A 27036-nucleotide genomic window follows, 5' to 3' on the forward strand; every position below is an offset into this window, starting at 1 on the left:
AATATCCACTGAGCCTGCCTCCCTAACGTTGGATGGGAGACCATTCCAGAGGGAGGGTGCGCAAAAGGCAAATGCCCGGTGACCAGCTGATCTTTTTTTTTTTTATATTTGGAACGATCAGAAGACCAGCATCCATAGAACGAAGGGGGCGTGTTGGGATATGGTGTAAGTAGCTCACTTAAGTAGGCAGGCGCAAGTCCCTTTAAGGCTTTATAAGTCAAAAGAAGAACCTTAAAATCAGCCCTGGCTTGCACAGGTAACCAGTGTAGCGCAGCCAGAACTGGTGAAATGTGGCTAAATTTTTTTTGTCTTAGTCAAAACTCGGGCTGCCGCATTTTGTACGAGCTGGAGACTTTTAGTCGTACAGGCAGGGAGGGCTGAGAATAGTGCGTTGCAGTAATCAAGTCTTGATGAGACAAATGCATCAATTAGTATTTCTGCATCATGCGTTGATAGCATTGGTCTTATTCGAGAAATGTTGCCTAGATGGTAAAAGGCAGTCCTAGTGATAGCCTTTATATGTGGGCGGAAAGTTAAAGTTTTGTCAAAGGTGACACCTAAGTTTTTAACAGTGTCACTCTGTGATCACACGGTTGTTAAAATTTAAAATTTGTTTCTCCACTGGGATGCTATATTTGGTTGGCCTCACTATGAGCAGCTCTATTTTGTCTGCATTAAGCAGCAAGAAATTCTTACCCATCCAATTTTGAATTTCTGCCAGGCATACCTGTAATTTCAGAATCTGAATGTTATTTTGTAATAGAGGGACATATAACTCATCTGCATAACAATGAAACTGAACATCAAAGCTGCTGATGATAGAACCAAGAGGGAGCATATAGATGGAAAACAGCATAGGGCCCAGTACTGACCCTTGTGGTATACCACAGCCTACCTTGCACAGTTCAGAAGTAAATTCATTAAAAATGACACGCTGAGATCTATTGGATAAGTAAGAATTAAACCAAGAAAGTACTGTCCCTTTAACCCCAACATGTTTCTCAAACCTGGCGAGAAGTAAAGTGTTGTCTATTGTATCGAAAGCTGCGCTTAGATCGAGGAGTACTAGAAACGATGCAAGGCCACTATCACATGAAAGCAGAAGATCATTTGTGACTCTCGTCAGGGCAGTTTCCGTGGAATGACCAGACCGGAAACCAGATTGAAATTTCTCAAATAGGCTGTTAGAGTGGGCACACTGTTGGGCTATAAATAACACCGCGTCCTCCAGCAAACCAGCTTTAATATCCAGTTTCCTTGGAGCCATGGTGTCAGTGGGGGTAGCTCAAGGATTAATAAAGAGTATTTCTTTTTGTATCCCTTTAGCTCTAACTTTGTTATTGGCTATATTGACTGACCTATTACATGCAAAGGAATGCAATTGACTTTAGCTTTTTTTTTTTTTATTCAAATTAAGTAAAACGATTAATTCTTGTTTTAACTTCTTCACAGAACTCTTTATGCGCAGTGCTCTAGCGTTTTTGTTGCGACCACAGTGTACTTTGCCCTCTACTGTGCTGCCATGAATAACAGGCCCAGGGTCTACTCCAGAGTCATCCATTAATTTAAATTGATTTACACCGAGTTACCACATTGTTACACGCACCTGTCACCTGTGCAATCGAATGCATTCAGTACTGATGCCATTTCAACCTGTAGGTAATCTAGGTATTGATGGTAGCCTGAGCCCATGCACTCTAGATGTCCTACCAGTGACCCCCCCAAAGCATCTCCAAGATCAATCTGAAAAAGCAAACGTGCGTGAGTGTGCGTGCGTGCGGATACCTACTCAGGCCGCTAAAACCATTCAAATGAATGCCGAATAAAGCGAACTGCTGCCGTGGACTTGGCATCTGGTCCATCACACTGTTCATCTCAGACAGGAAGTCTAAAAAGTAGGGGTCCTGCCTACAGTGTGACACCATTTTCCACCAGCTGATTTATTTCTGTGAACCACTAAACTGTCACGCACCAGGGGCCACCAGCATGTCTAATAATAGCTCCATTTTGACTCCAACAAGACAGAGACTAGGGTGAATGCAGCAGCTTCCTTTTGCCAAGTTACATCTGAAAACACATCCACTCATGGTTGGATGTGTTGATTCAGGGAAAACTACTGGGGGCCAACATGTCCAGTCTGAGCCAAAACCTAGCATGCAGTGTGGTGTGAGTTTAGATCTGTCTTTGGGTTTACAGATATGGTGCCATGAAATTAAGCACCAAAGATGCTCGCACACGTTACAATTCACTGAAAATTAGCCAATCTTCATTTTGTCGCTGACTTACCAACGTCTTAACTGTTTAATTGTATGCATGTAACAGTCAATAAATGCCTACATTTGCCTTCATGGCACTCATACTTAAATATACCTACCTGTTGTGAATGTCTACTTGCCTATGTGCTCTGTATTTGACTCAAGCACAATTACACTCGTCTCCTTTTGCTCCTCATGTCTACTGTCTGGATTGATGTGGACATTGGCCACTAGTTCCTGGCCAGTAACTACCTGAGTACAGCCATTACCTTTTCTATTGACTCAGTAAGTGCATTCTTTCTTGACAGCTGAGTGGGCTGGGTAATGGAAATATTGTCCGTTTGCCACCACTTCACTTTGGTTCTTACCAAGATAATTTAAAAAAAAACAAAAAAAAAACAAAAAAAACTTAGATTTAGAAGTGTTAGATAATTTCTTGTTTTAAGAGTGAATTTCTTATTTTAAGTGTTCAACTTTACACTATAATCTTAAATCAAGCACAACCATATCTTTTGTCTCAAATAGGCAGGAAATCTTAAAATGAGGTAAATAACTTGATATATTACATATCTCCCCCAAATTCTCAGCAAAATAAATCTTGTTTTAAGATTCAGTAACAAACAAGTTGCTTGATTCAAGAGTCACACAAAAAGCATCTGAAAGAAAACGTTTATTGCTCTGACTTGAATTATGTTCAGACAATGTGAAAGAAATTATACAGCCTTCACCACAACTCATCATACAGTCCATGGAATGTTTTGATAACCAATGTTAACAAAACAGGAAACAGGCAAACTCGATCAATGCATCCCTTATCGTTCCTCCATATTAATGTCTACTTCTGTGGGCAATAATATCACAAAGACTATATTTTATTGGCACAAACATATGTTCCTTGAAACTAACTGAAAAATAGGAAATACAGTCAATGAGTTCATGTACATATTCTGTAGCCTGGGCAACATTGGGAACTGCCACCTCATATGCCAGCAATTCTGGACTCAAATTCAGTGTCTCATAACGCTGGTACTCAAAAGCAACATAAGAGGAATCAATCACAAAGATATCTTTTATCAGTCCGAACACTGGGAAAGCACCATCTACAATAATCATACTTAGTACTTACTTAACATAATCAATATTTTTGACAGCTGAGACAGGCCCCGATTCTCTTTCACTAGCAAACATTGGATGCTCAATGCCTATTTAATACAACAACATTCTAGGAACTGATTGTGGTTTGCGAGTGATTTACAGACATTTTTGAAATTTAACTTAGAAGCCCACAGCTTAAAATAACTGTGCTTAGCTTCAAATCGCATACACATACTTCTAATTAAAAGGACCAAGAGATATGATTTGGCTAGGTAGACGTAGCATGTAATGCTGCTTGGGTATTACATTGGCTTTAGAAAAACATTCTTTGAACTGATGCAGATGTTGCTCAATCATCCGTCTGAGCCGTAATACAGTTTCTAAGAAATAACAGGAGCAAGGACAATTTGAACAATCTTAATTAACTTAAGAATACTACTCATTGTCCATATCATTCAAAAGAAAAGGTAGTATTTTTAAAAGTATTAACATTTGTCCACATGACATGTTTTAATGTATTGTCATTAGCAGCTAAAGTGCTGACACTAATAGGACATGGCTGATCTTGTATATCTAGAGGTGAGTAAGGAAAATTTAGAATAGCTGAGTTAATCTCGTTTTTTAATACAAGCTTTATTTCCATTGGTGCAACACCTTCAAAAATTACATGTATTATATCCTGTGGAGTTTGTTTGATCAGGTCAAATGCTAGAACATCAGCTAGTCTGCTTCTTCTGTTAATCCCGTAAGTGGTTTTGAAAGATGTTTTCAATGTTTGTGCTTGCTTTTCAAGACACTGCCTGATTTGCTTTTCCAAAGTTCTTTCAGCAAACCTATTCTCCTCAAACACTTTGCATATCCTCAAAGGAGCATTCACAATGTCTACATTTGCTATAAGCAAAACCAACACCTTGTTTGAACCCAGCAAGCTCATGTTGGCAAGTGTGTCTCCACATATGGCTATCACAGCCAACTATTGTTTCAAGGAATTATTCACAAATATAATAGTACAATTAAAGCATTTGCCCATCAAGACAAATTTACCTGTGAGAAGTGGCACTGTTCCCAGACACTGATGGCGAATTCCACTTCAGATCTAGTAATATCAGGTCTGGTTCTGGATGTCACAGCAACAGCTTCTTCCTTTTTAGAAAATGAGACGTATACATACTTTTAAGAGTGAGTAGATGGACAATCAGGGTTGTTATTGATTTGAAATGGGTCACGAGAGAGACGAGGATGCACGAGAGGGGAAAAACTTAATTTTAATCCCACACTCGCTTCACTGGTCTGGGACCTGCGCACATAATTTATTGAGTTGGACATGTATTGCAATTATTGTTGCCCGTTTTAACTTGGATAACATCGTATTACAGAGATAACATAGCATTCACTGGAGACAATAATATGAAAGAGTGTACATCATATACTCAAATCCTGCATAACTAAACACGCACACTCGCAGTGTGGATTCAAGGAGGCCACGCTTTGAATATACCGTTATATCAAAGAATTTCTAATAAGGAAAGAAGTTCCACTCTCTCGTTACTTCCGGCTTCTGAACTGGTTGCAGTTCCAGAGTTCGATATAGGGGGCGCTCACAGGCCAGTGCAGAATGAATGGGACTCCGGAGCTATACCCCTCAAAATCCACTTTTCTCATGATATATTTTTGTCGAATTTGAATGTTGCCTCCGAAAGGGGAGGCTAAGAAAATACACACTGCTGGGTGTTTAGATATTTTTAGAGTGGCTTTTTTGTTCTAAAAAGCCTTTTTAAAATGATGTCATACACATACGGCCAGAGATACTGCTTTACGGCAAGCTCTGACTCGCTTCCTTTGTTCTCTCGAGGCATCAACAACACCGCTAACAGGTAAAGCTCTCCCTGTCAATACACGTGCTAGAAAGAGGTTTGCTAATGTTTTAAAGACCACGCCGAAATATTCACTCTGACATTCTGCTTCTGATGCCGTCAATCGGGATCTCCGATCGTAATCAGTACTTCACTGACCAATCAGTATTCATTAGCAGAATGCTAGCGTGTTATGGGCAACAACGACTCACCCTGTAAGAAATCGAAAGGACATAAGTACTCACTCAACTTTCGACCTATAATCCATGTTGAACTTGCAAAAACTACAATCAAATCTGAGATTTCTCAACGACAATAAGGCGAATGAGACAAATTTTGCCGTCTAGCTCCATAGGGTCCCATTCATTTTGCACTGGACTGCGGTCACCCCCAGTGGAACTGCAACCAAATTCGGTACAATGGGGCTTAATAGGGAGTGGAACGGCTTTCCGTAGACGGGCTTTGGTTATATGTAGGAAAAAATTAAAACACTTTACACAAGTCAGCATCGCACAGAGAGCAAACTAATTGGCATGATAAGCCCTCAGAGGTCAAAATAAATTGAATTGTGGAAACTTATGGACTCAAGGCGGCCGACAGCGTCAGGCTGCGGTGACGGTTCAGGTAGAGAGGCACCAGGTGGGACAGCCACAGTGCTGGCCGCTGCAAGAGTGCTACAATTGGCAAAAACTGAAACACCAAATTTTCCTGTCCCAAAGACCGAGATGAAGGCGTCGTACTCCATCCACTTGGTGGTCATCCAGTCCTCAAATACTGAAGGTGCGTCCGTTTAATGTGGCGAAAAAAAGTTACATTTCACCTCAGCCCCCCTAAAAATTATAATAAACACTTTTGCAAGGCACTTTATCCGTGTCACATTCTCATTAGGGGCTGAGCCCCCCTAAAGGTCTGATCATAGAATCGCCCATGACGCACGAGAACACAAAGTCATAACAGCTCACTCACCAAGTGGCAGGAATTGATTGTCCTTCAGGTTCTCCTTGAGAGAATATTGGTAAATTAACATTAGTTTGAGTGTAATGTCAGAAATGATTCCTTGAAAAAGGTAAGAAAAGTAAACAACTTTCAATCAATGTACTCACCCTGTCAAGTAGTAATGAAATCGATTCAGAGCTGGGATGCAGTTCCACGTGTGCTTTCACATTGAAAAAGATCAGGCCACTGGAGCAAACACAAAAGTAATTTCTGACATCTGATACATTTAAAACAAATTCTAAATGAGACATTAACGTTTTTTTCTTCTTGTAGGAGCTATTGGAAAGACGATAGGAGACTTTAGTTACAACCTTTTATTTATTCAGAGAGGGCCATTGAGAGCAAGCTCTCTTCTCTGCCCTGATTCCAGCACAAATAAAACAATCTAAAAAATTTCAGAACAAATAATGATAAAAATAATCTGATCATAAAACAATACTTCCAAATTTACGGTTAACCTGAGCAGACACAACCTAGCTCCACAATAATTTAATATTGGCTTGGAAACATCCTGAGCAGCAATCCCAAACCAGCCAAACCTGTGAAAGTCAGTACTCAAGATATTCAGTTTAATAGGAAAACATTACCAAGTTAAAAGAACCCTGGGGTGGCATCTCTAAAACAGGACCCAACAATTATGTCCACATGCTTCATTGTCCCAGCATGCCCTTAAAATTACAGCTCACTTAGAAAGGAAATGTATTTTCTATTCTGGGTGGAGGAGCCTACATTCGAGTCACCTTGAACTCGCCCAGCCCATTAACAAACTTAGAAAAGCCCCAAATTAAAAACTCCCAAGACCAATCGCTTTAACAATCGGAACAACTGCTATATTCCTTGTAGATGACGTGTGAAAAAAAAGGTTAGCAACATGCAGGTCTTATAGATAGATGAATGAATCCTTTTTTCTAAACGATCTAAAAAGAAAACATACATTTAGATGACTCTTTACATGCTTTCCATATCAGAAATAGAGTCAGCTGTGGCAAAGACTGCAGTGCACACATTTTGGGAATGCTAAACTGGGAAGAAAATGGGTGAAATGTTATGTACATTACAGCTGAAAGCTAAATGCTAAACACACACACCTCTCTGGATTTATAGCAGGACTTTTTTAGCCGTGTACCTAATAAACTGGCAAGTGACGCGTGAAATAGTGTCCTTAAAGTTTGTCATCTCCCTGGAACAGTATCAACACCATCATTTGAAGATGGATGGAAGCAGATGGAGTCTTTGAGTCTATTTAAGCTGATTTTTAAGCCCATCTGTCGCCGTCTGACCCATCCACACTTGAAGGAGACTTGCTCCATTGAGACCAAACTGCATTCAACCACATGAAAAACATGAAGAATGATCCAAGTTTGAAGTTTTGCTTTTATGAGACAATACCTGTAGCCCAGATGAAACCTCCAAGCGTTGCCTCAAGGGTAGAATTTGGACGACTGAAGCATCAAGTCTCCAACCATAGACCGTACAACCCATATTGCTGCACAGTATACCCAATGGAAAACACAGGCAAATTCTCACATGGGCTTACAAAACACCAATTGTGGACTTTTCCACATAAGAGTCTTAGATTTAGCAACTTCTTTAGATCCAAATACTTAAAAAATGGAAGTGCTGTACGCTATCTCCTGTCTCTATTCCTTGGACAGGAACAAAATTGCTTCCAAACAATAGCAGAGCAGCCACATTTGCAGCAATTCCATAAGCAAAATCAATTGTACTGGTTGAGTTAAAGGTGAACTCAAATACTCACAAGTTACCAGCTCTGGCACTTTCAACACCTTTTTTGCACCTAGAAGAATTTCTAAGCAAAACGAACACCCAAGATTGTTGATTTCAGACAACACAGGAGCCTCAGGCTTGCTCACATTCATCACAGACAAATTATAGTTCACATACCTTGTTCAGCTGCATGTTCAGTACTATGACAGGTCACCATCAATAATGTGGTAACAAATAAGAACAAAGGTGGGTATTGTGCTTCAAGCATGTTAAAACTAAATATTTGTTTTCTATGATGGAGCATGTGCACAAACGTGTGTTAAAAACTGCTAGAGGCCGAGTGTGCCTGCAGTGGTGAGGAGTGACACTCAGCCAGGTGCTGCCAATTACCTAATCACACAATCTAACACATAATGGCTGCAGTGGACAGGCTACATGAAGATGAGGGGGTTCAAAAACAGGTGGAAGAAAACACTTCAATATGAAGGCTCATCATGTCTGTTTACAGAAATAATTTGTGGTATTGTGAGCTATTTTTTTTATCTCAGGAGAGAGTGTAAAAAAAAATCTTTCAGTATACTCATTTCTGGTGTGCGGTAAAATATTAAGTGTTAAATAACGTGGCTCGTTAGCTCAGTTGGTAGAGAAGGCGGACATATATAGAGGGTTTATTCCTCAATGCAGATAGTCCAGGGTTCGAGTCCGACCTGTGACGGTTTTCCTCCGTGTCTCTCCACTTTCATGTCTGAGCTGTCCTATCATTGAAGGGGGAAATGCCCATAAAAAATCTTTAAAAAAAAAAGTGTTAAATAATTGTGAAATTAAAACAAGAAACACAAATAAATACATAAATCAATATCATGGTTGTTCAAATTTACAGTGTTGAAAAAGTACCTACATTTACTCAAGTACAGTAGCCTACTTAAGTACAGTTTTGAGGGACTTATACTTTACTTAAAGTGCTCATATTATGCTTTTGGGCTTTTTCCCTTAAAGCTTTATTTTATTATATATACTTTTTTGTGCATGTTATAGGTTTACAAAGTGAAAAAGCCCAAAGTCCACCCCAAAAGGACTTACCATTTCCAACAGAAAACACTGTTCACAAACTGCTCCAAACAGCTCTATTGTAGTCCAGCCTTTATTTCCGTGATAAAGAGTGTGTGTGCGTGTGCGAGTGGCGACCCGGTCTTCTGCACGTCCTGTCAGCTGTGTTTTGTTTGTTTAAATAACTGTTTTACAATCCGTCGTGAATATCGAAGACTAAATTAAGTTTTTAGACAGATGATCATTTAGGGTTCAGAATGAAGCTGAACCCAGCCATCTTGCTGGTGATCTTGATCACTTTTTTGACCAATCGTGCCAAACAAGCCACCGGCTGCAACTACCTGGAAGCCTGAATCACCTACACACAAGACTTTCTGTTAAATCCTAAATCCCCTGCAACGCGCTTTCATCTCAACGACACATCATTGCTTCCATCTGAATGTGTCAGGGGTAACAACCCCAAAGCAAGGAAACGCGGCAGGAAAGGAGGAATCCAGGAACGAGTGAAAAGACAACCCTACAGACAATCACTTCCATCTGTTATGCTCGGCAATGTCCAAAGCCTAAGGAATAAGGCAGAGGAGTTGTGGGCCTGCACTCAGCACCTCACTGACTACCGGCAATCCTGCCTTATTTGCTTGACAGAAAGCTGGCTCACTGAGGTGGACCCTGACTCGTTGGTCGAACTAGAGGGCTATACGCTGGTGAGGATGGACCGCAGCCTGAACTCCGGGAAAAGAAAAGGTGGAGGTGCGTGTGTGTTTATCAACAATAAATATTGTAATCCTGGTCATATTACGACGAAGCATCAGATCTGCACGAAGGACAATGAACTACTAGCACTCTGCCTAAGGCCTTATCATCTGCCTAGGGAAATACACCAAATCAGACAACAGTTTGTTGTGTATATTACGCCCTCCGCCAACATATTGGCCGCTGCCACTATGATTCAGGAACTTGTAGCTAAAGCAGTGGAAGAGGCCCCTGACGCAGCCACTTTTGTGATGGGTGACTTCAATTTATGCAGTCTAAAGGAACATTAACCTACGTACCAACAATATGTCACCTGTTCTACGTGTAATGAAGCTTGCCTTGACCATTGCTATGGAAACATCCAGGACGCCTTTTATTCTAAGGCTTTGCCTGGTTTAGGGAACTCGGACCATAATATGATTAAGCTGATGCCTTCCTATGTGTCCCGACTATGGCGTGAGAAAGCGAAAAAGGAGGAGGTTAAATGCTGGTCTGCTGCTGCGACTGAGGCTCTTCAGGACTGCCTGGAGTGCACAGACTGGAATGTAGTTACTGACGGGACTGACAACGTCAATGTTCGCTATTTCGGGGTATGTACAATTCTGTGAGGACACAATCATCTCCTGAAAGACTATTAAGATGTTTCCTAATAACAAGCCCTTGGTCACTCCAGAGTTAAAGCAACTCCTTAATGAGAAAAAACGTCTGTTTAAATCAGGAGGAAGTAGAGAAGAGAAAAAGATGAAAAAAGCAAGATCAATAACTGCAAAGCAGCATACAAAAATGATGTTAGGAGAGCCTGGCAGGGAGTCCAATCTATCACAGGATACAAGCCCAAGACGCACCTTATGGTAGCAGAGAATGGCTTTAACATGGCAAATCAATTAAACGATTTTTACTGTAGATTAGACACATATGCTTTTAAAGCAGAACAGAATGAAGCCATTACAGCAGTAAGAGACATGAAGGGTGTGGATATTGACATCTCTGTGGATGATGTCAAATCTTATTTTAGACGTGTAACTCCCTGTAAAACTTGTGGACCTGATGGAATCAGCTGTTGGACACTAAAGGTGTGTGCTGATCAGCTGGCACAGCCCTTCCACAGGTTGTTTCAGCTGTCACTAGATACTGGTGGTGTTACCAGTTTATGAAAAAAATCCCTAATAGTGCCTGTGCCTAAAAACAATAGACCTAAGGAACTCAATGATCTGCACCCTGTTGCCCTTACATCTACAGTTATGAAATGTTTTGAAAAAATAATTTTAAAACAACTTCTCCATGAGGTTTCACCTCTTTTAGACCAAAATCAATTTGCTTATCGTGCAGAGAGAGATGTTGAGGATGCGCTGCTATTTTTGATAAACAGCACTCATGAGCACCTTGAGCATGCTAAGAGCCTGGTCAAGATTGTGTTCATTGACTTCAGCAGCACTTTTAACGCAATCCAACCCCACCTGCTGGTGAGAAAATTGGTGCATTTGGGAGTAAATCCCCAATTGATCTTATGGATCTATAACTTCTTGACGGACCGCAGTCAGCAAGTCAGATTCAACTCATGTATATCATCCTTAAAAACTATAAACACAGGGGCACCACAAGGGTGCGTTCTGTCGCCTATTCTATACACATTGTACACCAATAATTGTCAAGCCTCCTCTTCAGCCCACATTTATTTTAAATATGCTGACGACACAGGGTTTCACTCAGTGGTGTTCTGATAACTTTCTTGAAATAAATGTGAAGAAAACAAAAGAGATGGTCATAGATTTTAGCAAAAATAGAATTACAGCCCCCCCCCCTTCTAAGATCAATGGTGAACTAGTAGGTCGCATGTAAGTAGCACTAGTAAGTAGCATGTCAAGGACCAAAAGAGACTGCAGCGCATGATCAAGATGGCCAGTAAGATCATCGGACTTGACTAGGTATCGGCAGCTCAGCTGTACAACGAGCTTATCTTAAAAAAGACTGACCAAATCCTTAATGACCCCACTCACCCTCTTCATCATACATTTATGAGAAGGAATAGGTCAACTGGTAAAATTTTACAACAGAGAATTAGAACAGAAAGGTACAATAAATCATTTGTGCCTACAGCGAGCAGACTGTATAATGAAAAAGCACATCGTAAAGCACTTTAATCCTGCACTGGCACTTTAACTGGATGGTAGATCTCAATTTTTTTGACAACCACTCCTAGTTATTATTTTTTTGTTTAAATTTTTAGCTACCTGATAATATTAGTCTGTTTCGTAAACGTCAGATGTTGGATTGTCTTTGTCATTTTTGTAGTATTGTTTTTTTTTTGTATTGTTATTGTCGACTACTGTCATTGTCATTTCTGTAGTATTGTTATTCTCTTCTCTATACATGTTTATTGACTTGTTTGTGGTGTCTATATGTTTAGAGAATATGTTGTGACAAGGGCGCATAATGAATGACCACATGAATTTCCCCTTGTGGGATAATAAAGTTTACCTTGACCTTGACCTTGACGTTATAATGCTCGCCTAGCTGCTAGCATGGCACTCCCTCATACTCTGCTTCTGACTGGCTAGTAGTCCTTACCTAGCTACTGCGCATGTGCGACTCCCAACAAAGATGGAACAGAAGTGAGATGTCTCACTCTGTAGCTAAAACAGAGAGCTCAACACACAGGGTGAAAAGAGGAGCTGCAGCAATGTGCAGTACAACAAAAATATGGTGTTTTTTGAAAATTAAACCATGTACACATATTCTGGTACAACCTCTAAATACAATTATGAACCGGAAAATTAGCATAATTAAGTATTAAGCTTTTTGTACTCGACTTTACTTTCTTTTAGAGGCAAATATTGTACGTTTTACTCCACAACATTTGTTTGACAACTTAAGTTACTTACTCTGCAGATTCATATTAATAATACAAAATGTAATCAATGATGTCATATTTTAGATTCAAATACATGTTTATTGCCCCCGGGGGGAAATTCACAAGCTGATAAAGTAGGCCTATTTAAAGTATTTGAAATTAGTTCCACCTTTACCAGCTTCAACATTTAAGTGATGTACATATTAATGGATCAATAATTACAATCCAATAATAAAGGCCTATTAAACATTATTCTGAAATGGGCCACTTTTTGGGCCACAATAAAAATTTGACTTTCCCTGAGTATTTCTACATGTGGTTTTGACACCTTTACTTAAGTACTGTACAAGATCTGACCTCTGGAGCTTTAAAGACTCATTTGCCTGGCGTGCTGAAGAGAACAGCACTTATCTGGACATCAGTAGTCTTTATAGGTCACAACACAATAGTTCTATATTTAAACCTGCTTTTATTCAGGTCAGGAAATCCTGTACATGGGCAGCTGCGTCAAGCCTGCATTTCCCTTCCATGGGAGGAGATATTTGTTTCCTGCTCTTAAATGTTTCCGTTTTCACATTTCTATTCTATTCTATTCTATTCTGTTCTGTTCTGTTCTATTCTATTCTATTCTATTCTATTGTGTCAGAACTCATTAAGTCAATTAAGAATAAAGAAATGGACCAGCAGATGTCGCCTAAAACACGTAGATTATTGGAGTAAATGTTCTTAGTATTTCAACTTGAATCACCTCTAACCTATGTATCTTAATTATTAAATTATATCACCACACAGTCTACAATGTCCTTAAAAAAATAAATGTGCGTCAACCAACAATTCTTATGACATTTTAGCACCAGCTGCTATGCTATTCCTATTACTGAAAGGTTTGCATGGGACGCTATCCAAAATATTGGCCTATATGACAACTTTATTTGCTACTTACTACTACTAACTTGAGTAATTTTGCAGAACATTTGATAAAGTTTCTAACCAGAAATAGGCCTATCATGCTTAGTCCGCGGGTGTTCAATGAATTTCCGCAGCATGTAGCCGGATGAAAGCTGAATTACCACCATGGTCCTTCAGTGCTTAATAATTATGTATTTTACCATATGTTATCGCTAATAGCTATATTTGAAAAAGAAGAAACGGCTAAAAAAGTTCAAGTCATCTCAGATTGGGTCGGAGGGTGGTTTCCAAGCCCGTCCATCCCCTACGCAGTTGTTTCCTTGCACTGTGGCCACCAATCCTCCCTTCCAAAACGACTTTCGGATGTTGTCCGCTCCTCCCTTGTTTGAGTTTGGCTAAAAAAAGACATTCAACCATGATTTTAACATAAGTTCTAATGGGGAAGTATCGCATTCACTGGCTGTGCTTCCCTTTTCTAAGATTGACCAGCAGCTTTCGAAAGTGCCCTCTTTCAAAAAGGAGTTTGATAATTGCGAGCGTGTGTGTTGTTCATTTGTTGTTGGTGGTTTCACATTTTGGATACTCGCAGCAACAACGGGAACGAGGGATTGACAAAGACAAGTACCGAAACGCCCGTGGATTGTATAATTTGGATATTAGTGACGCGCTGCCAGACTCTGTGGATTTGCAGACCGGTGCGAGCTTTGTGGTCCCGACACGGTCCAACGTGGTGTATATAACGCTAAAGTCTAAGCGCCTGAAACCAGCACACATTCGGGGTACAATCAGACCAAAACTGAGGAGAAAAGTAAGAAGGAACAAGGAGGCTAATTCCGCTTTTACGCAGTACAAACTTGGAACTTTGGAGCGAGACGCGGGCCAAATTAAGCGTAATTTTGCATCCAGGACTTCCTTTGGAGAAACCAGGGATGTTTATTATAAATCTTTATATATAACCCATACATCTCATACGGATACACAGATAGACTCTCACATTAGTTATATCCGAATTTACAGTCAGAGGGCACCGCCATGGCTCAGCCCACAGGACGTGGAAGCCATGCGCTTTCTTGCGGATGCCAACGTTTTGCGCATCAAAGAAGTTTCTCACGGAGACTCTCCGACACTTCTGATATTTGAGGGCGAGACAAGCGTTCCAATGAAAAACCAAAAACACATACAACGGAGCAATGTATGTGGAGGGCAGTGTGGAGTAATCAACAGCCCCGTGGACACCACTGAGGTCTTTGCTTTCCATCTGGACAGGGTGCTGGGGCTCAATAGGACATTGCCAGCTGTAAGCAGAAAGTTTAGCTTTTTACACGGTATGTCAACAGACACGAGGACAAGTTTTCTGAAGCTGGATACAACTTAATATGGAGTTCTTTGAAAACCAAGTTAAGTTATAACTGTAGGCTACTGAGTTTGTTTCATTGCAGACAGTGGATGATGTTGATTAGAGAGAGAGAGAGAGAGAGAGAGAGAGAGAGAGAGAGAGAGAGAGAGAGAGAGAGAGAGAGAAAGGGGGGATGCGAACTTTTAAACTAAACTTCAAAATCATCTAAATGACATTTTCTAACTTGATTGGTTGGTGGTTTCTTCACTCAGAGTTGAACTCATTTCTATGTAGGTTACTGCAGGTTCCAAATTGCAGACTGCATCATCAACATCACATCACTGTAATCAGTTCTATGGAGAAACAGACTGCAAACATGTATACTACTACCCTGATGAACTGAAACTATGCAGCTTTGTCATAGTTTTAGGGGGTTTCGGAGCTAAAGTCATTACAATACAGACTAATTATACAGTACAAACCTTTTGAATATGTTGTTTTAACCCTCAAGTTCCTGAATGTCATGGAGGAGTTAAATGAAGGATCCATTAAATTGGGTGCTCTGACGTTGTGGCCTAGTGGTGGGAGAGATGGGTGCTGAGGATCCAACAGTCATGTGCTTTTGAACAAAGCCAGTCCTGACATATTCAATACCAACGTTGACAATATCAACATATTTCCATGGCAGAAAATACTACAGTAATACGACAGATTGTAGAGCCATGGGACTAAGGGGAATCCTCATTTGTGACCTGTTCAGTGTCATGGGGAAAAAGGACCCCCACACCTCAAATGTCAGTGACATCAGAAAAGTTGTCTTGAGACCAGCTTAAAGTACACTAGCTATGTGTGTTGTATGTCTAAATAGCGTAATAATATGTATTGATGATTGACAGGAGAGTCAACAAATTTAAACGTATACATACAATGATACATTTAATTCAGCGGTAATTCAAACACTGATTTAAAGTGAGTGCTTGCAAAAGTATATAAAATATGTATAAATGTTCTGAACACCATACATGGTAGTGCTGTTTTGTGCTGCTTACTTACCAAAGGTAAAAGCTATAGGTGTGTATGTTTTAACCACTGATGCGGTGTATGCATTGCTCAGTAAGCTTTTCCTGGATAAGATTAGGTTAAAAAACTCACTGAGACTGAACAGTTGCTGAAACCTGATCATATAATCCTTTTATCCTCCCTCTTTAGATGGCCAGCCCTGTCCAGTGGTGTCATGGGATGCATCTCTCTACCCAGAAGGCCTTGCTGCAGGCCGGTCGACCATGACGTTAACATGGGGGGAGTACCAGAACTCCCTGAAACAGAAGTGTTGGCATAAAAACATCAGCCCAAAGCCTGACTCCGGCTGCTTCACAGTTCATCACTATGAGTGGAGTAAACTGGCTCTGTTTGACTTCTTGTTACAGGTAACACAAGCCGATTGATTAATGAAAACATATTGTGAAATTGAAAGACAGATACACTTCTCTGAATGTGCAAAAACATGTCTGCAACTGTTCTGTCCTCCTGGTTAGGGTTTATTGAATTCCAAAAATGCTTCATAAATGATTTTTGCAAACATTGTTTTTGTCTGACATCAGCAATTTGCTCCAACAGCTGTTATCGCTGAAGAAATAGGTTAAATATCCTCAAGGGTATTGCCCTTTGGCTGAGTAGATGTCTTGTTTCCTGTGTATAGAAGGACTGTATATCTGATCAGATTTTAGCAATAAAGGAATCTCCTGAGAATTCTCCAAAATTCATCCCATGATCATGAAGGAGAAAACATAGCATTTCTTTTGTTTCTTTCTTTATTTCGCATCTCCATTAGCTGCTAACAATGTAGCAGCTACTCTTCTTGGGGTCCGCATAAAACAATAACAACATATACATAAGAATACCATACATACAATCTTACATAGATTTAAAACAAGACATATAAAAAGAATATCATTGTGTACATGTTTCGTAAATTTGTGTCAAATAGAATGACACTAATGATCACATTCTGACAATAACATCACATTCCGTCATAGTTAGATTAACTAATGTTTTATAAATTTTTTAAGTGTTTTCTAAGTAGTTTTTACAAACTGGCCTTACTCAGTGCCTTCACTATAATAGTTGGCAAGCTATTCCACATTGTGATGGCTCTAAACATTACAGACCTGCACACAGCATCAGTCCAGGGTTTTTGTTTGACTAGATAACACCTAGCAGCCTGCCGTGTACTATAACTGTGTTGGTCTCTCACATAATTTATCTTGGAGTACAGACAAATTGGCTGTTTACTAAAACAGATATTCCAAAAAATATTCATAAGGTTGCATGCCAACCTCTTGTCTACTCTAAGCCATGAGAGACTGGTATGCACCCTCTCTGTACTCAGCTTTGCACTTGATGGACAGGCCAGTGTGAGTTTTGCTGCCTTATTTTGAGCTATTTGGAGCTTAGACAGATCTTTTTTTGCTGCACTCGACCAGACTGGTGAGCAGTAATCAAGGTGAGAGTGAGGAAATGAAAAATGCATACTTTAAAATAGTTTGGATACCTTTAGAATTACTCAATCAGCCATTGAGGCCAAAGTGCCACAGCTTTATCTTAGTTCTTTATTTCAAGTTCCTTATGAATAAATTCCAAAACAAGTGATGTGAAATTCATATTGCGCAGGTAAGAGAAGCAGATTACAAACAGATAGGCATATCACACATCTTATCAAAGACGCAAGTGAACTGAATAGTGAAGTTATTAAATTGGTTTGTTTGATACTGAATAACAAAATAACAAATTACATCTATTTGTGTTGTAAAAAATACTTTATTGTCCTGAACTGACCCTCACAGGCTGAATACTGAAGCCAAACCTTCAACATCTCTCACTCTAAAAATAAAAAAAATTTAATATTTATTTGGAAGTTCTTATGATGTGTCTTATGTGTTTTAGGATTGAAATCATATTGTTAATCTACAAAAAGTCCGCAATGACTTCTGCCATGCCTTCATTTGTCAAAACTTTACATGTAATGTAAAATTTTAAGTCACATTTAATTAGCTGAGGCCTAAAAATGTTTTACATCCAGGATGCTGGGTTTGGAGGGGTTACAAGTTTTTATTTGAAGATATTAGGGCTTAGGTATCCTGGAGGTATATCAGCTCACCACACTTCATGCCTTGGTGGATGCTCATAGAGCCAATTTGGCCCCCAGGTTTCTGAAAAAGATGCCTGTCACCTAATTATGGCTTCAAAAACCCTCTGCCGATTAAATGGTTTAGCATTATAAAGAGTGACAGATGAGTTGAAGCCTTAGTTGGGGACTATGGGATGTTTTACATCCAGGATGCTGGGTTTCGAGGGGTTAAAAGTTTTTTTCATTTGAAGATAGGGCTTACAGAAAAGTATGTTTAGGGGCTTGTTGGCTTGATTGACAGGTATCCTGGAGGTATATCAACTTACCACACTTCATGCCTTGGTGGATGCCCATAGAGCCAAGTCGGCCTCCAGGTTTATAAAAAAGATACCTGTCACCTAATTATGGTTTCAAAAGTCCAATCTGAAACCTATGAGTGACATCTCAGATGCTGCATCCTTGGTTTTACTTAGTCTTTTGTATCGTCATCTAAAGCCTCTGCCAATTAAATGGTTTAGCATTATAAAGAGTGACAGATGAGTTGAAGACTTAGTTGGGGATTATAGGATGCCAGTCCTTATGGAGGAGGCAGGAGTATGCAATGAGGTGCTGTCTAATAGGCTTAAGAAGTCCCCTGTGTGGTCATGTCACTCAGCAGTAATATGGTATAATCGATGCAGATATCTCATCATAAACAAGCAGCACTAATGCTAAAGAGGCACTACACAAATCAGCCTGGATGTGTTTAGTTTTTTCTCTGCCAAACCATAAACCCTGTAATGCAATTATTATCTATCTGTGAGATAATGTCATTATTGCAAAATAACCTTGTTCAGGGCAAGACAAACTCTTGCACCTGAAAGAAAATAGAACCACTTTCATAAAAGTCAGTCACACAACTGTGATTGTGTTCTCAATATATCAAGTACACGTTTCCTTTCAGATTCACAACCGTCTGGATCAGAGTTGCTGTGGATTCAGGCCCAGGCAGGAGGATGTGTGTGTGGAACTCGGCCACCACGCTCAATGTGGGGACCCAAACCACATACAACTGACAAACATCATCCACAAGGATCACGACCCCAGACACCTGGTCTTCACCAACAACAAGGGGTTCTTCGACCGCAATGAGGACAACTTGGACTTCAGGCTCCTGGAAGGAATCAAAGAGTAAGTTTGGATCGCAAAACATCTATAACTGTATGTGATAGACACTGATGATTTTAGAGGTTTTGTCTTTATTGCTCGGTAAAATTAATATATTGAATAGATTAAGTTTCACTCAGATTTTGTTTGTTGGACTTCAAACATCCAAAACTGATGTGGAAATGACAACAGCAACATTATGTCAGTTTTGTTTCATGGCACGGATTTCATCAAAATAATAACTTTTGTCAGATTTATTAATGTTCTTCCAAAATGTTCTTTAAATTAACAAGAGGTCAACAGTCTTCATTGGGTTATTTTCAGTAGTAGTGTTTCAGTTCTGTTCGAGTTTTCTTTTATTTCCCCCTCCCCCCTTTACAACATGGTTGAAAAGATCCATCATGCAAAGCTGAAAAAGCAGATTTGAATCTCTGAAAGGAGTGTGTTGAATCCTAACGAGGCCTGTGGCCTGTTCAGCAACTCTGGAATTAAAATTTTGCACACAATAATCTGTAAGTACAAAGCACAAACAGAATGCCATTTTTTTCCACTTTCAAATTCTGTTTTGATTACTTTAAACCAGCGTTTAAATGTTAAAAACATGCTTTTATATACAGTATATTAAGGTTAACCTCACAGCAACAAAAATTTTGATCCGACTAAACAAAGAAAATTTGTGTTCTGGTTTTGAATCTTGGGGCGTTATAATGTGTTCTTTCTGTTTTTCCCCAATGATCCGTGTGGATCTGTAATTCCAAACCACACTGCAGAGACACTGCATTCATTTCATGCATTCATTTCATCCATGTTTTGATAAATTAATCAATGAGTCATATGGAGACAGAAGAGAAACTGGAATTTGGCAAGGACGCTCCTATCTCCTATCACACATGGATCCTTGTGATCCTAATCAAAACTGTAGCTTCTGGCATTCAAATGAGATATAGAGGCAACACAGGTCTAAATGTATCAGATGACTTTAGGCTGCAGATCACACGACATCATTAATACCTGATCTATTTTTGATCTTGTTGATTGATGATTTTTTTTTATAAATCTGACATAGCTTTATCTCTTTGACTTTATTAAAGCTAAATATTTATTCCAGGCACATTTCAAACTGACACGTATAACACACAGTATCACAGTTTATTGGAAAATCCGAGCTGAAACCTAAACGTAGTCAACAACTACTTTGCAGTCTATCCATGGCTCTTCTCCAGTCATCTTCAAAGTCCACATGGTCATTTCCCCCCTCATGTCTCTCCCTTGTGGTTTGGCATTTTAGTTATACAAACATTTCTTTGAGGCAGAACTCTGCATGCAATAATAAAATCCACTCAAAACTCAGTGAGGCAAGGCACAAAACTATCTCTGTGTCAAGCAGCAAATAGGCCAAGCACATAAATTCATTCACAATGATCTACCAGCCTACTGTAAGCTAGTATATGCTTGCAAGGTGTTCAAATGGTGAACAAAATACCAGGAGTAGCTACTAACTTTCAGCCTGTATGTATTCATGTTGTCACTCAAATTTAGTCACACAAACATCCTCAGAGGCAACCAAGGCTGTATATGTGACCGGGTAAGTGTAATTTCAACTGCCAAGAAGCAAAGAGCCACTGCTTTTCTGATAGCTAATGTACATGGAAAGCTGTGGTCATGTATAACATACAGAAATGCAATTAATTTAGTTATCGCTTTATAATCATAAGCTACTTTTACAATCTTGGTATTTCAGCATGTTCGCGTAGTTCTTGCTTGGTTCTGCTGCACTGCTAGCAAAGCATTGACAAGTTTGTAAAAGGACTGCCAGGTAAACATACAACGTTGGGGAACCACTGGGCTAAGTTGTTTGTGTTCCAAACTATCAACTGGCAGCAGGGGTTAAAAGCACAGTTCCTTGCGACAGTTATGGCTAGGCTAACATAAAAAAGTAGTGTTAGCATAAAATAAAGTAGAATTTCAGTCAAATTGAAATTGTAACAGATGTTTTAAGAGATATGACATTCGGTCTGTGGTCTACTTTTGTGAATCTAGCTTTCACTGGTCTAATGTTTAGTTTCACAATTGCTTCCAAACTTCAAAGGCCAACTGAACCCTTTTTGGAAGTGAGTTTAACTTGCTGCATAGAGCACCTGCATGTGTACCGTAGAGACTATGTGAGACTAGGTGTAACAAAACAAAAAGGATAAAGTTGCACGGCTGTTCCATAATGTTCAGCCGTTTCTATTTTTAGCAAGTTTGACCTTGCCCACTGAGAACTAATCAAATTATTCCTGCTCCCTGCTTCCAACCAAGAGCAGCTCTGCCTCTGGGACATTTACCTGAAACTAAAACTCCAATTTGATTGTACTTCTTCCTGACTCACTTTCTGTCTTTCCAGGCTGCCAGAGCAGGCAGTGTCCGTGCTAAAGAGCAAGCGGCTGAGGGAGAAGCTCCTCCAGTCTCTTTTCCTGGACCAGACATACTGGGAGAGCCAGGGCGGCCGGCAGGGCATCGACAAGCTGATCGATGTAATTGAGAGGCGGGCCAAGGTCCTCCTCACCTACATCAACGCTCATGGGATCAAAGTCACCACAATGCACGTGTGATGAGAGTCACACCAATCAAGTGGCGAAATTACAGAGACATAGATCAAGTAAATTAACGGCTTGATCTCTGTGCCTTCAATGTGTCCCTTCAGAATGACCCTTTACAAGCCACTGGAACTTTATCCAGTTAGGCTACATTTTGTAAAGTGGCTCTGGGAAAAGAAAAACATCAGCTAATATCTAAAAAGGATGTGTGCCAATGATTTAATATCAATTCATATCACAAGAGTGTGAGAGCATATGGTGTTAAAGGACAATTCCGGCGCAAAACACACGAACATGCTAATCGAATGTGTTTGTAGCTTGAAACAAGCTAGCATGGACCGCTGATTAGCTTACAACGCTAGTATTCGGGGCACAGGGAATGTAAAAACCACTAAAAAGGCTCAAAATATCACCACACTTCAACGGTAGTATAATGAGGGTCCCTAAATGTTAACCGAAGCATTGAGAACATTAAATGTACAGACAGTTTATTAAAAAGATAGTTTAAAAAGACAGTAGCTCCCAAGACGGCCGCCGCCTGTATACGAGAACGCGACTGTCTTTATAATCTATCTTTTTAATAAACTGTACACTTACAATGTTCTCAATGCTTCAGTTAACATTTAGGGTTAGGGTTAACCCTAACCCTAAAAACAAATCGATATATATATATATATATATATATATATATATATCAATTTGTTTTTACGTTCCCTGTGCCCCGAATACTAGCGTTGTAAGCTAATCAGCGGTCCACGCTAGCTTGTTTCAAGCTACAAACACATTCGATTAGCATGAAAACATGTCCCAGAGAGCGATCGAGTGGGTACACATCTGTTATTAACCCCTAGGTTCATTTTGCGCCGGAATTGTCCTTTAAGTAAAACTGGCCCTAATCTTCAGGATCATACAATTTTAATGTGGAATATTGGAAAAAGATTATTGAGTAAATATTTTTCTTTATACATTTCTAAAAGATAACAATTATCATATTGCTAATGAATGAAGTAATTTGCGGTTACAGAAACCTGTCATTTGCATATACTAAGAGAGGCTAATTTGAAACTTTTACTTAATGAAAATACTTCCTTCTTCATTTCTTTCTTCCCTAGAAGTGAATATACCGCCATAATTATGTACAGATTAGAATATGCTGCAGTTATAACTTTTGCTTCTCCTGAGGCCTTGCAGTGTAATTTGCATTGTGTATGAATGGAACGCACTAAATGATACGTTATTTTCTTCTCTGCTGGTTAAATGTGTTTCAGGAACTAATAGGTTCATAAAGCCTCTTAGCGTATAGCTAACAAGCCACAACCCATCCAGTTGGCTTGTTTGGGGTCACATATTATACATTGAATACAAGATTTCCATTCTAATACGTTATTTAATCCACAGTCTTAAACATTTTTTTTTTTTTTTTTTTTTACAGAACTCCCAATAAGTGACACAATTTTATAAATACATCACTTATTATCAGGAAGATTGTGTATTGGAAACAACTTGGCATATTGACTATACTTTATATATTGAAGAACATTAAGATGAGAAGTCAGATGGTGTTACCCTCTTTGATATGCACTCTTATTTTCAATTTAACTACAAACACCTTTAGCTGTAACCATTTTCACTGTATTTATTTATTTTTGTACTTTCTTCTTGAATTGTTGAAGATGTTTGAACATCCGATGGCAAATAAAAACATTTATTAGTCAAATATTTCAGCTTTAATTAATAAAATCCTTTTTTGAAGGAAATAAGCATAATTTTGATTCATGTCATTAATAATGACTTTTGGGTTGTTAAACTTAGCTGTATTGAATTTTGGCTTGAAATATATCAACACTTGATTTCAGGTAATTTGTCAGTCACAGCCAGGCTTGCAATTACATTTTTTTATTTGCATCCACTTTACTGTTATTGTATGAATTGTTTGGCACTTATATTGCCTTAAATGACAAAGCCATCATCAAATAACTTAAAAGTAGTATATACAATTTCTAAAAATGCATTAGCAAAGACATTTTTTTTCTCATGTCTAGGCAGTATCTGTCAAAAGCATGGGCAGAAATAGTCTAGCTCTGAAATCTGAGCCAGAGTGTGGTGTCTATTTTTCAAGCTGTCGTAAACAGCGTGCTTTGGGCTCTGAGAGTTGGAGTCGACAAGGCTTTGGGGGTTATTTTCTCGTGTCCATGCCGGGCATTCATTCGGCTGTTGTTTTAACCCCTTTGCATCCGCATTAGTGCGTCAGTGGGGTCCATACCTCTGTGTGTTTGTGTTAGAACAACCCTCTAGTTCACAGAGTGCTCTGCAGTGGAACCTACATATTCTCACACAATAACATACACACAGAAAAAAAGGTGACTTTTGACATTTATGCAACAATATATGTAAAGTCACGCACAGACATATAGACAAGCATTAGGACCTGGACCTTCCCTGACAGTTCCCCCATGTTCCCACATTCAGTCCCACTCAGTGAAATAAGACCATTGTAAAAACTTTGTAGTGTTCTGCAGGTCAGGTGCTGCACTCCAGACTGACAAACAAGCCTTCACAAGCAGCTACTTAGTCAGTCAACTCAGACAATCAGCCAAAGCACTAGTTGTTTTTTAGTTAGTCTCATGTAAAATATTATTCTACCATATTGCATATGAATCAAGGGAACGTCTTGATCTTCAAGTAAGCAAAAGTGTGCAGCTTTATTGAAAATTATCAGAAAAATACACTGCAAGTAATGGGGAAAAAGTAAGCATTCCAAAGAGTGGTCCTTTTTCAGTATTGATGAATTAAAGTTGAAATCCATTTAATATCTTTCCACACTTTATTGGGAAGAGGCAACTGACATGATGTCCAAACTATTGCAAAGACCGGAGAGCAACAAGAGCACTTGTGACCTCGTCTCATGTGCTGTAGTGTGTAGCTGAATGAAAATGTCCTGGTAAAGTCTTTGATAATTTGGTAAAGTTGTGTAATGACACACTGAACTAACATTGGATTTACAATACTAAAATATTTTCATACTAAGTTTCTGACTTTCTGGGCAATGACTCTGGTTTGACTTTATTGACATTGTCAGCAAGAGAGGAAGCCTGGTTAAACTTAATCAAACGTCACATGCTTATTGTGTTATATTGAAGGTTTTGCATATCAGACTGTAACTACATCCACCAGATACACTGTATGCATTTAAGTAAGTGATAGTCAGAGTGTAAAAGCTAGAATCTAAAAATTGTACTTAAAGTGACTATATGTAACTTTTTAATGTTTCTAAAGCTCTGTCATTTTTCATACAATGGTCACCTGTAACAGCAAACAAGACTAACAGTGAAAAGAACGCTTTTTTTAATATAGTTTTTAGTAAAGCCTCTGCCCGGGTTTGATTTTTCCCGCTAAGTCACAGAATGATTTGCGGCAGGTAGACAGCGCTACAGTAACACATTCTGATGGGTCACAGATTTCTTTGTAATACCGAAAAGTCTGTGTTAGCATATGCCAGTGGAGCCAGGTAAAAGGACGCAAGAGATTTCTTTATATAGGCCTAATTGTATTTTAATTAGGGCTGTCAATCGATTAAAAAAATGTATCTAATTAATTACATACTCGGTAATTAATTAATCAAAATTAATCGCATACATAATTAACGGTGCCTGAACCGATACTTTTTAAGAAAGTAAAAAAAGAAAAGAAAACAAACGGTACTAAACAACAGTTGGTGACATTAAAGAATGGCTTGTTTATTGCTAAGGCCATATGGTCAAAATTAAATGATTTAATAATAATGTATAACAATAACAATAACTTATTTCACAAGTAAATTGCTGTTGAACGACAAAAACAACCACCAGGTGGGAAAAGGACATTTACAATAACTTCAAATGCACCACGAGGCTGTAGTTTACCAGTTTCATTGAACGCACCGTCTGTGTTGTTTTTCCGACGGCTGAAACACAGTCAAACTTTACACCGTTTAGCGTTAGCTGTCAACATTTTAACTGTGTTTAATCCAGCTACTAGCTAGCGGTAGGCTAACGTTAGCTGCTGTTGAGTATAGTGTTAACTAGCTAGCGGTAGGCTAATGTTAGCTGCTGTCGAGTATAGTGTTAACTAGCTAGCGGTAGGCTAACGTTAGCTGCTGTCGAGTATAGTTTTAACTAGCTAGCGGTAGGCTAACGTTAGCTGCTGTCGAGTATAGTGTTAACTAGCTAGCGGTAGGCTAACGTTAGCTGCTGTTGAGTATAGTGTTAACTAACTAGCGGTAGGCTAACGTTAGCTGCTGTTGAGTATAGTGTTAACTAGCTAGCGGTAGGCTAACGTTAGCTGCTGTCGAGTATAGTGTTAACTAGCGTCCCGTGCAGCGGTGTTTGTGTTGCCTGTATCGTCTGTTTCAGAGCATCAGAGAGAAGTGCAGACATATCAGTGGCACCAGATTTCGGTAGCCAGGGTTGGCAGGAAGACGATTTTTACAAGTAAATGTTCCAATTAATGATCCAGGCAGCACATTCTCGTCTCCCTCCTTCATTTTACAGTCCAATGGTGGCTAGAATGGCTGGAATGGATTAATCTGCGTTATTTTTTTTAATGCATTATTTTTTCTCAGATTAATTAATCGAAATTAATGCGTTATTTTGACAGCCCTAATTTTAATGTTATTTTAGAAGTTTCTGTTGTAGTTATGGCTGATACTGGGGCAGGGCCATCACAGAAAAGAAGGAAATTAAACAAAGAACAACTAAAAGCTAAAAGGGAAAGGGTAAGTGAAAGACAACGGGCTAAACATGAGTCACACTCTGTTGGGCTATTAACAGATAGAGACAATTACGGGTTATAAATTATTCAAAACCGACCTTCAAATTGTCCCTCAGGAATGTAATATGTCTATTTCATTCATAAAATAACTTTACAGTGCGCGATGTGGTTGTTCGTCAGTAACCAACATTAAATTCCCCCTCTTCTGTCCAAAGGTAACAAAATCTAGCACCTCGAAAGCTTGCTAATAACATAGTGTAAAAAGTGTAAAAATTACTATTTAATGTGGGGTTGTGTGTCAGACTCTAGGCCTATTTCGCAAAACACAGAAACTGTATTTGATCCTGAACAAACATATTAATTAGTTAAATCTATAGTGAAAGTTTAATGTGCCTTATGATTTGCAAAGTGTATGTCCTCAGGCAAGTCATTTAAATTGAAATACATTAGAGAGGCAGTAGGCTTTGTACTTGAGCTTTCACATTTTATTAAGCAGGTGTTTTGGCTTGAGCACTGAGCAATAAGCTGGTAAATTGGATACTTTTTGCAACAGTTTCTAAGAAACTTCACAAGGTTTAGCTTCCGTAATGGTTTGTGAAATATATATAATTA

The 27036-nt window shown here is 39.1% G+C and overlaps 2 protein-coding genes across 3 annotated transcripts; one reads left to right on the forward strand and one right to left on the reverse strand.

Annotated features, from left to right (window-relative positions):
- Positions 1–5779: 5779 nt before the first annotated feature.
- On the reverse strand, positions 5780–8351 carry tmem144b (transmembrane protein 144b). Its single transcript, XM_036006772.1, is given in 8 exon segments — positions 5780–5866; positions 6307–6385; positions 6658–6738; positions 6940–7036; positions 7589–7622; positions 7624–7731; positions 7826–7986; positions 8087–8351. Coding segments are annotated over 8 exon segments (792 nt in total). The 5' UTR covers positions 8232–8351.
- Positions 8352–13818: 5467 nt separating this feature from the next.
- Positions 13819–21984, forward strand: gask1b (golgi associated kinase 1B). Of its 2 annotated transcripts, XM_036000988.1 has the most exons (5): positions 13819–14812; positions 16033–16250; positions 18894–19120; positions 21483–21727; positions 21759–21984. In XM_036000988.1, the coding sequence occupies exons 1-4, from the start codon at positions 13924–13926 to the stop codon at positions 21688–21690; spliced, it is 1542 nt and encodes a 513-aa protein (XP_035856881.1). In that variant the 5' UTR covers positions 13819–13923; the 3' UTR covers positions 21691–21727; positions 21759–21984. The 2 variants fall into 2 exon arrangements, with proteins under 2 accessions (XP_035856881.1, XP_031159612.1); XM_031303752.2 differs by having other exon boundaries at positions 21483–21984.
- The last annotated feature ends 5052 nt before the right edge of the window (positions 21985–27036 follow it).

This window comes from Sander lucioperca, chromosome 1 (assembly GCF_008315115.2).
Source record: "Sander lucioperca isolate FBNREF2018 chromosome 1, SLUC_FBN_1.2, whole genome shotgun sequence".
Taxonomy (NCBI): domain Eukaryota; kingdom Metazoa; phylum Chordata; class Actinopteri; order Perciformes; family Percidae; genus Sander; species Sander lucioperca.

Coding starts and splice junctions, on each gene's coding strand:
- gask1b (XM_031303752.2), top strand. CDS start 13,924: ATGGGGAAGTATCGCATTCACTGGCTGTGCTTCCCTTTTCTAAGATTG. Junction 16,251..18,893: donor TGTTTGACTTCTTGTTACAG/GTAACACAAGCC, acceptor GTTTCCTTTCAG/ATTCACAACCGTCTGGATCA. Junction 19,121..21,482: donor CTCCTGGAAGGAATCAAAGA/GTAAGTTTGGAT, acceptor CTGTCTTTCCAG/GCTGCCAGAGCAGGCAGTGT.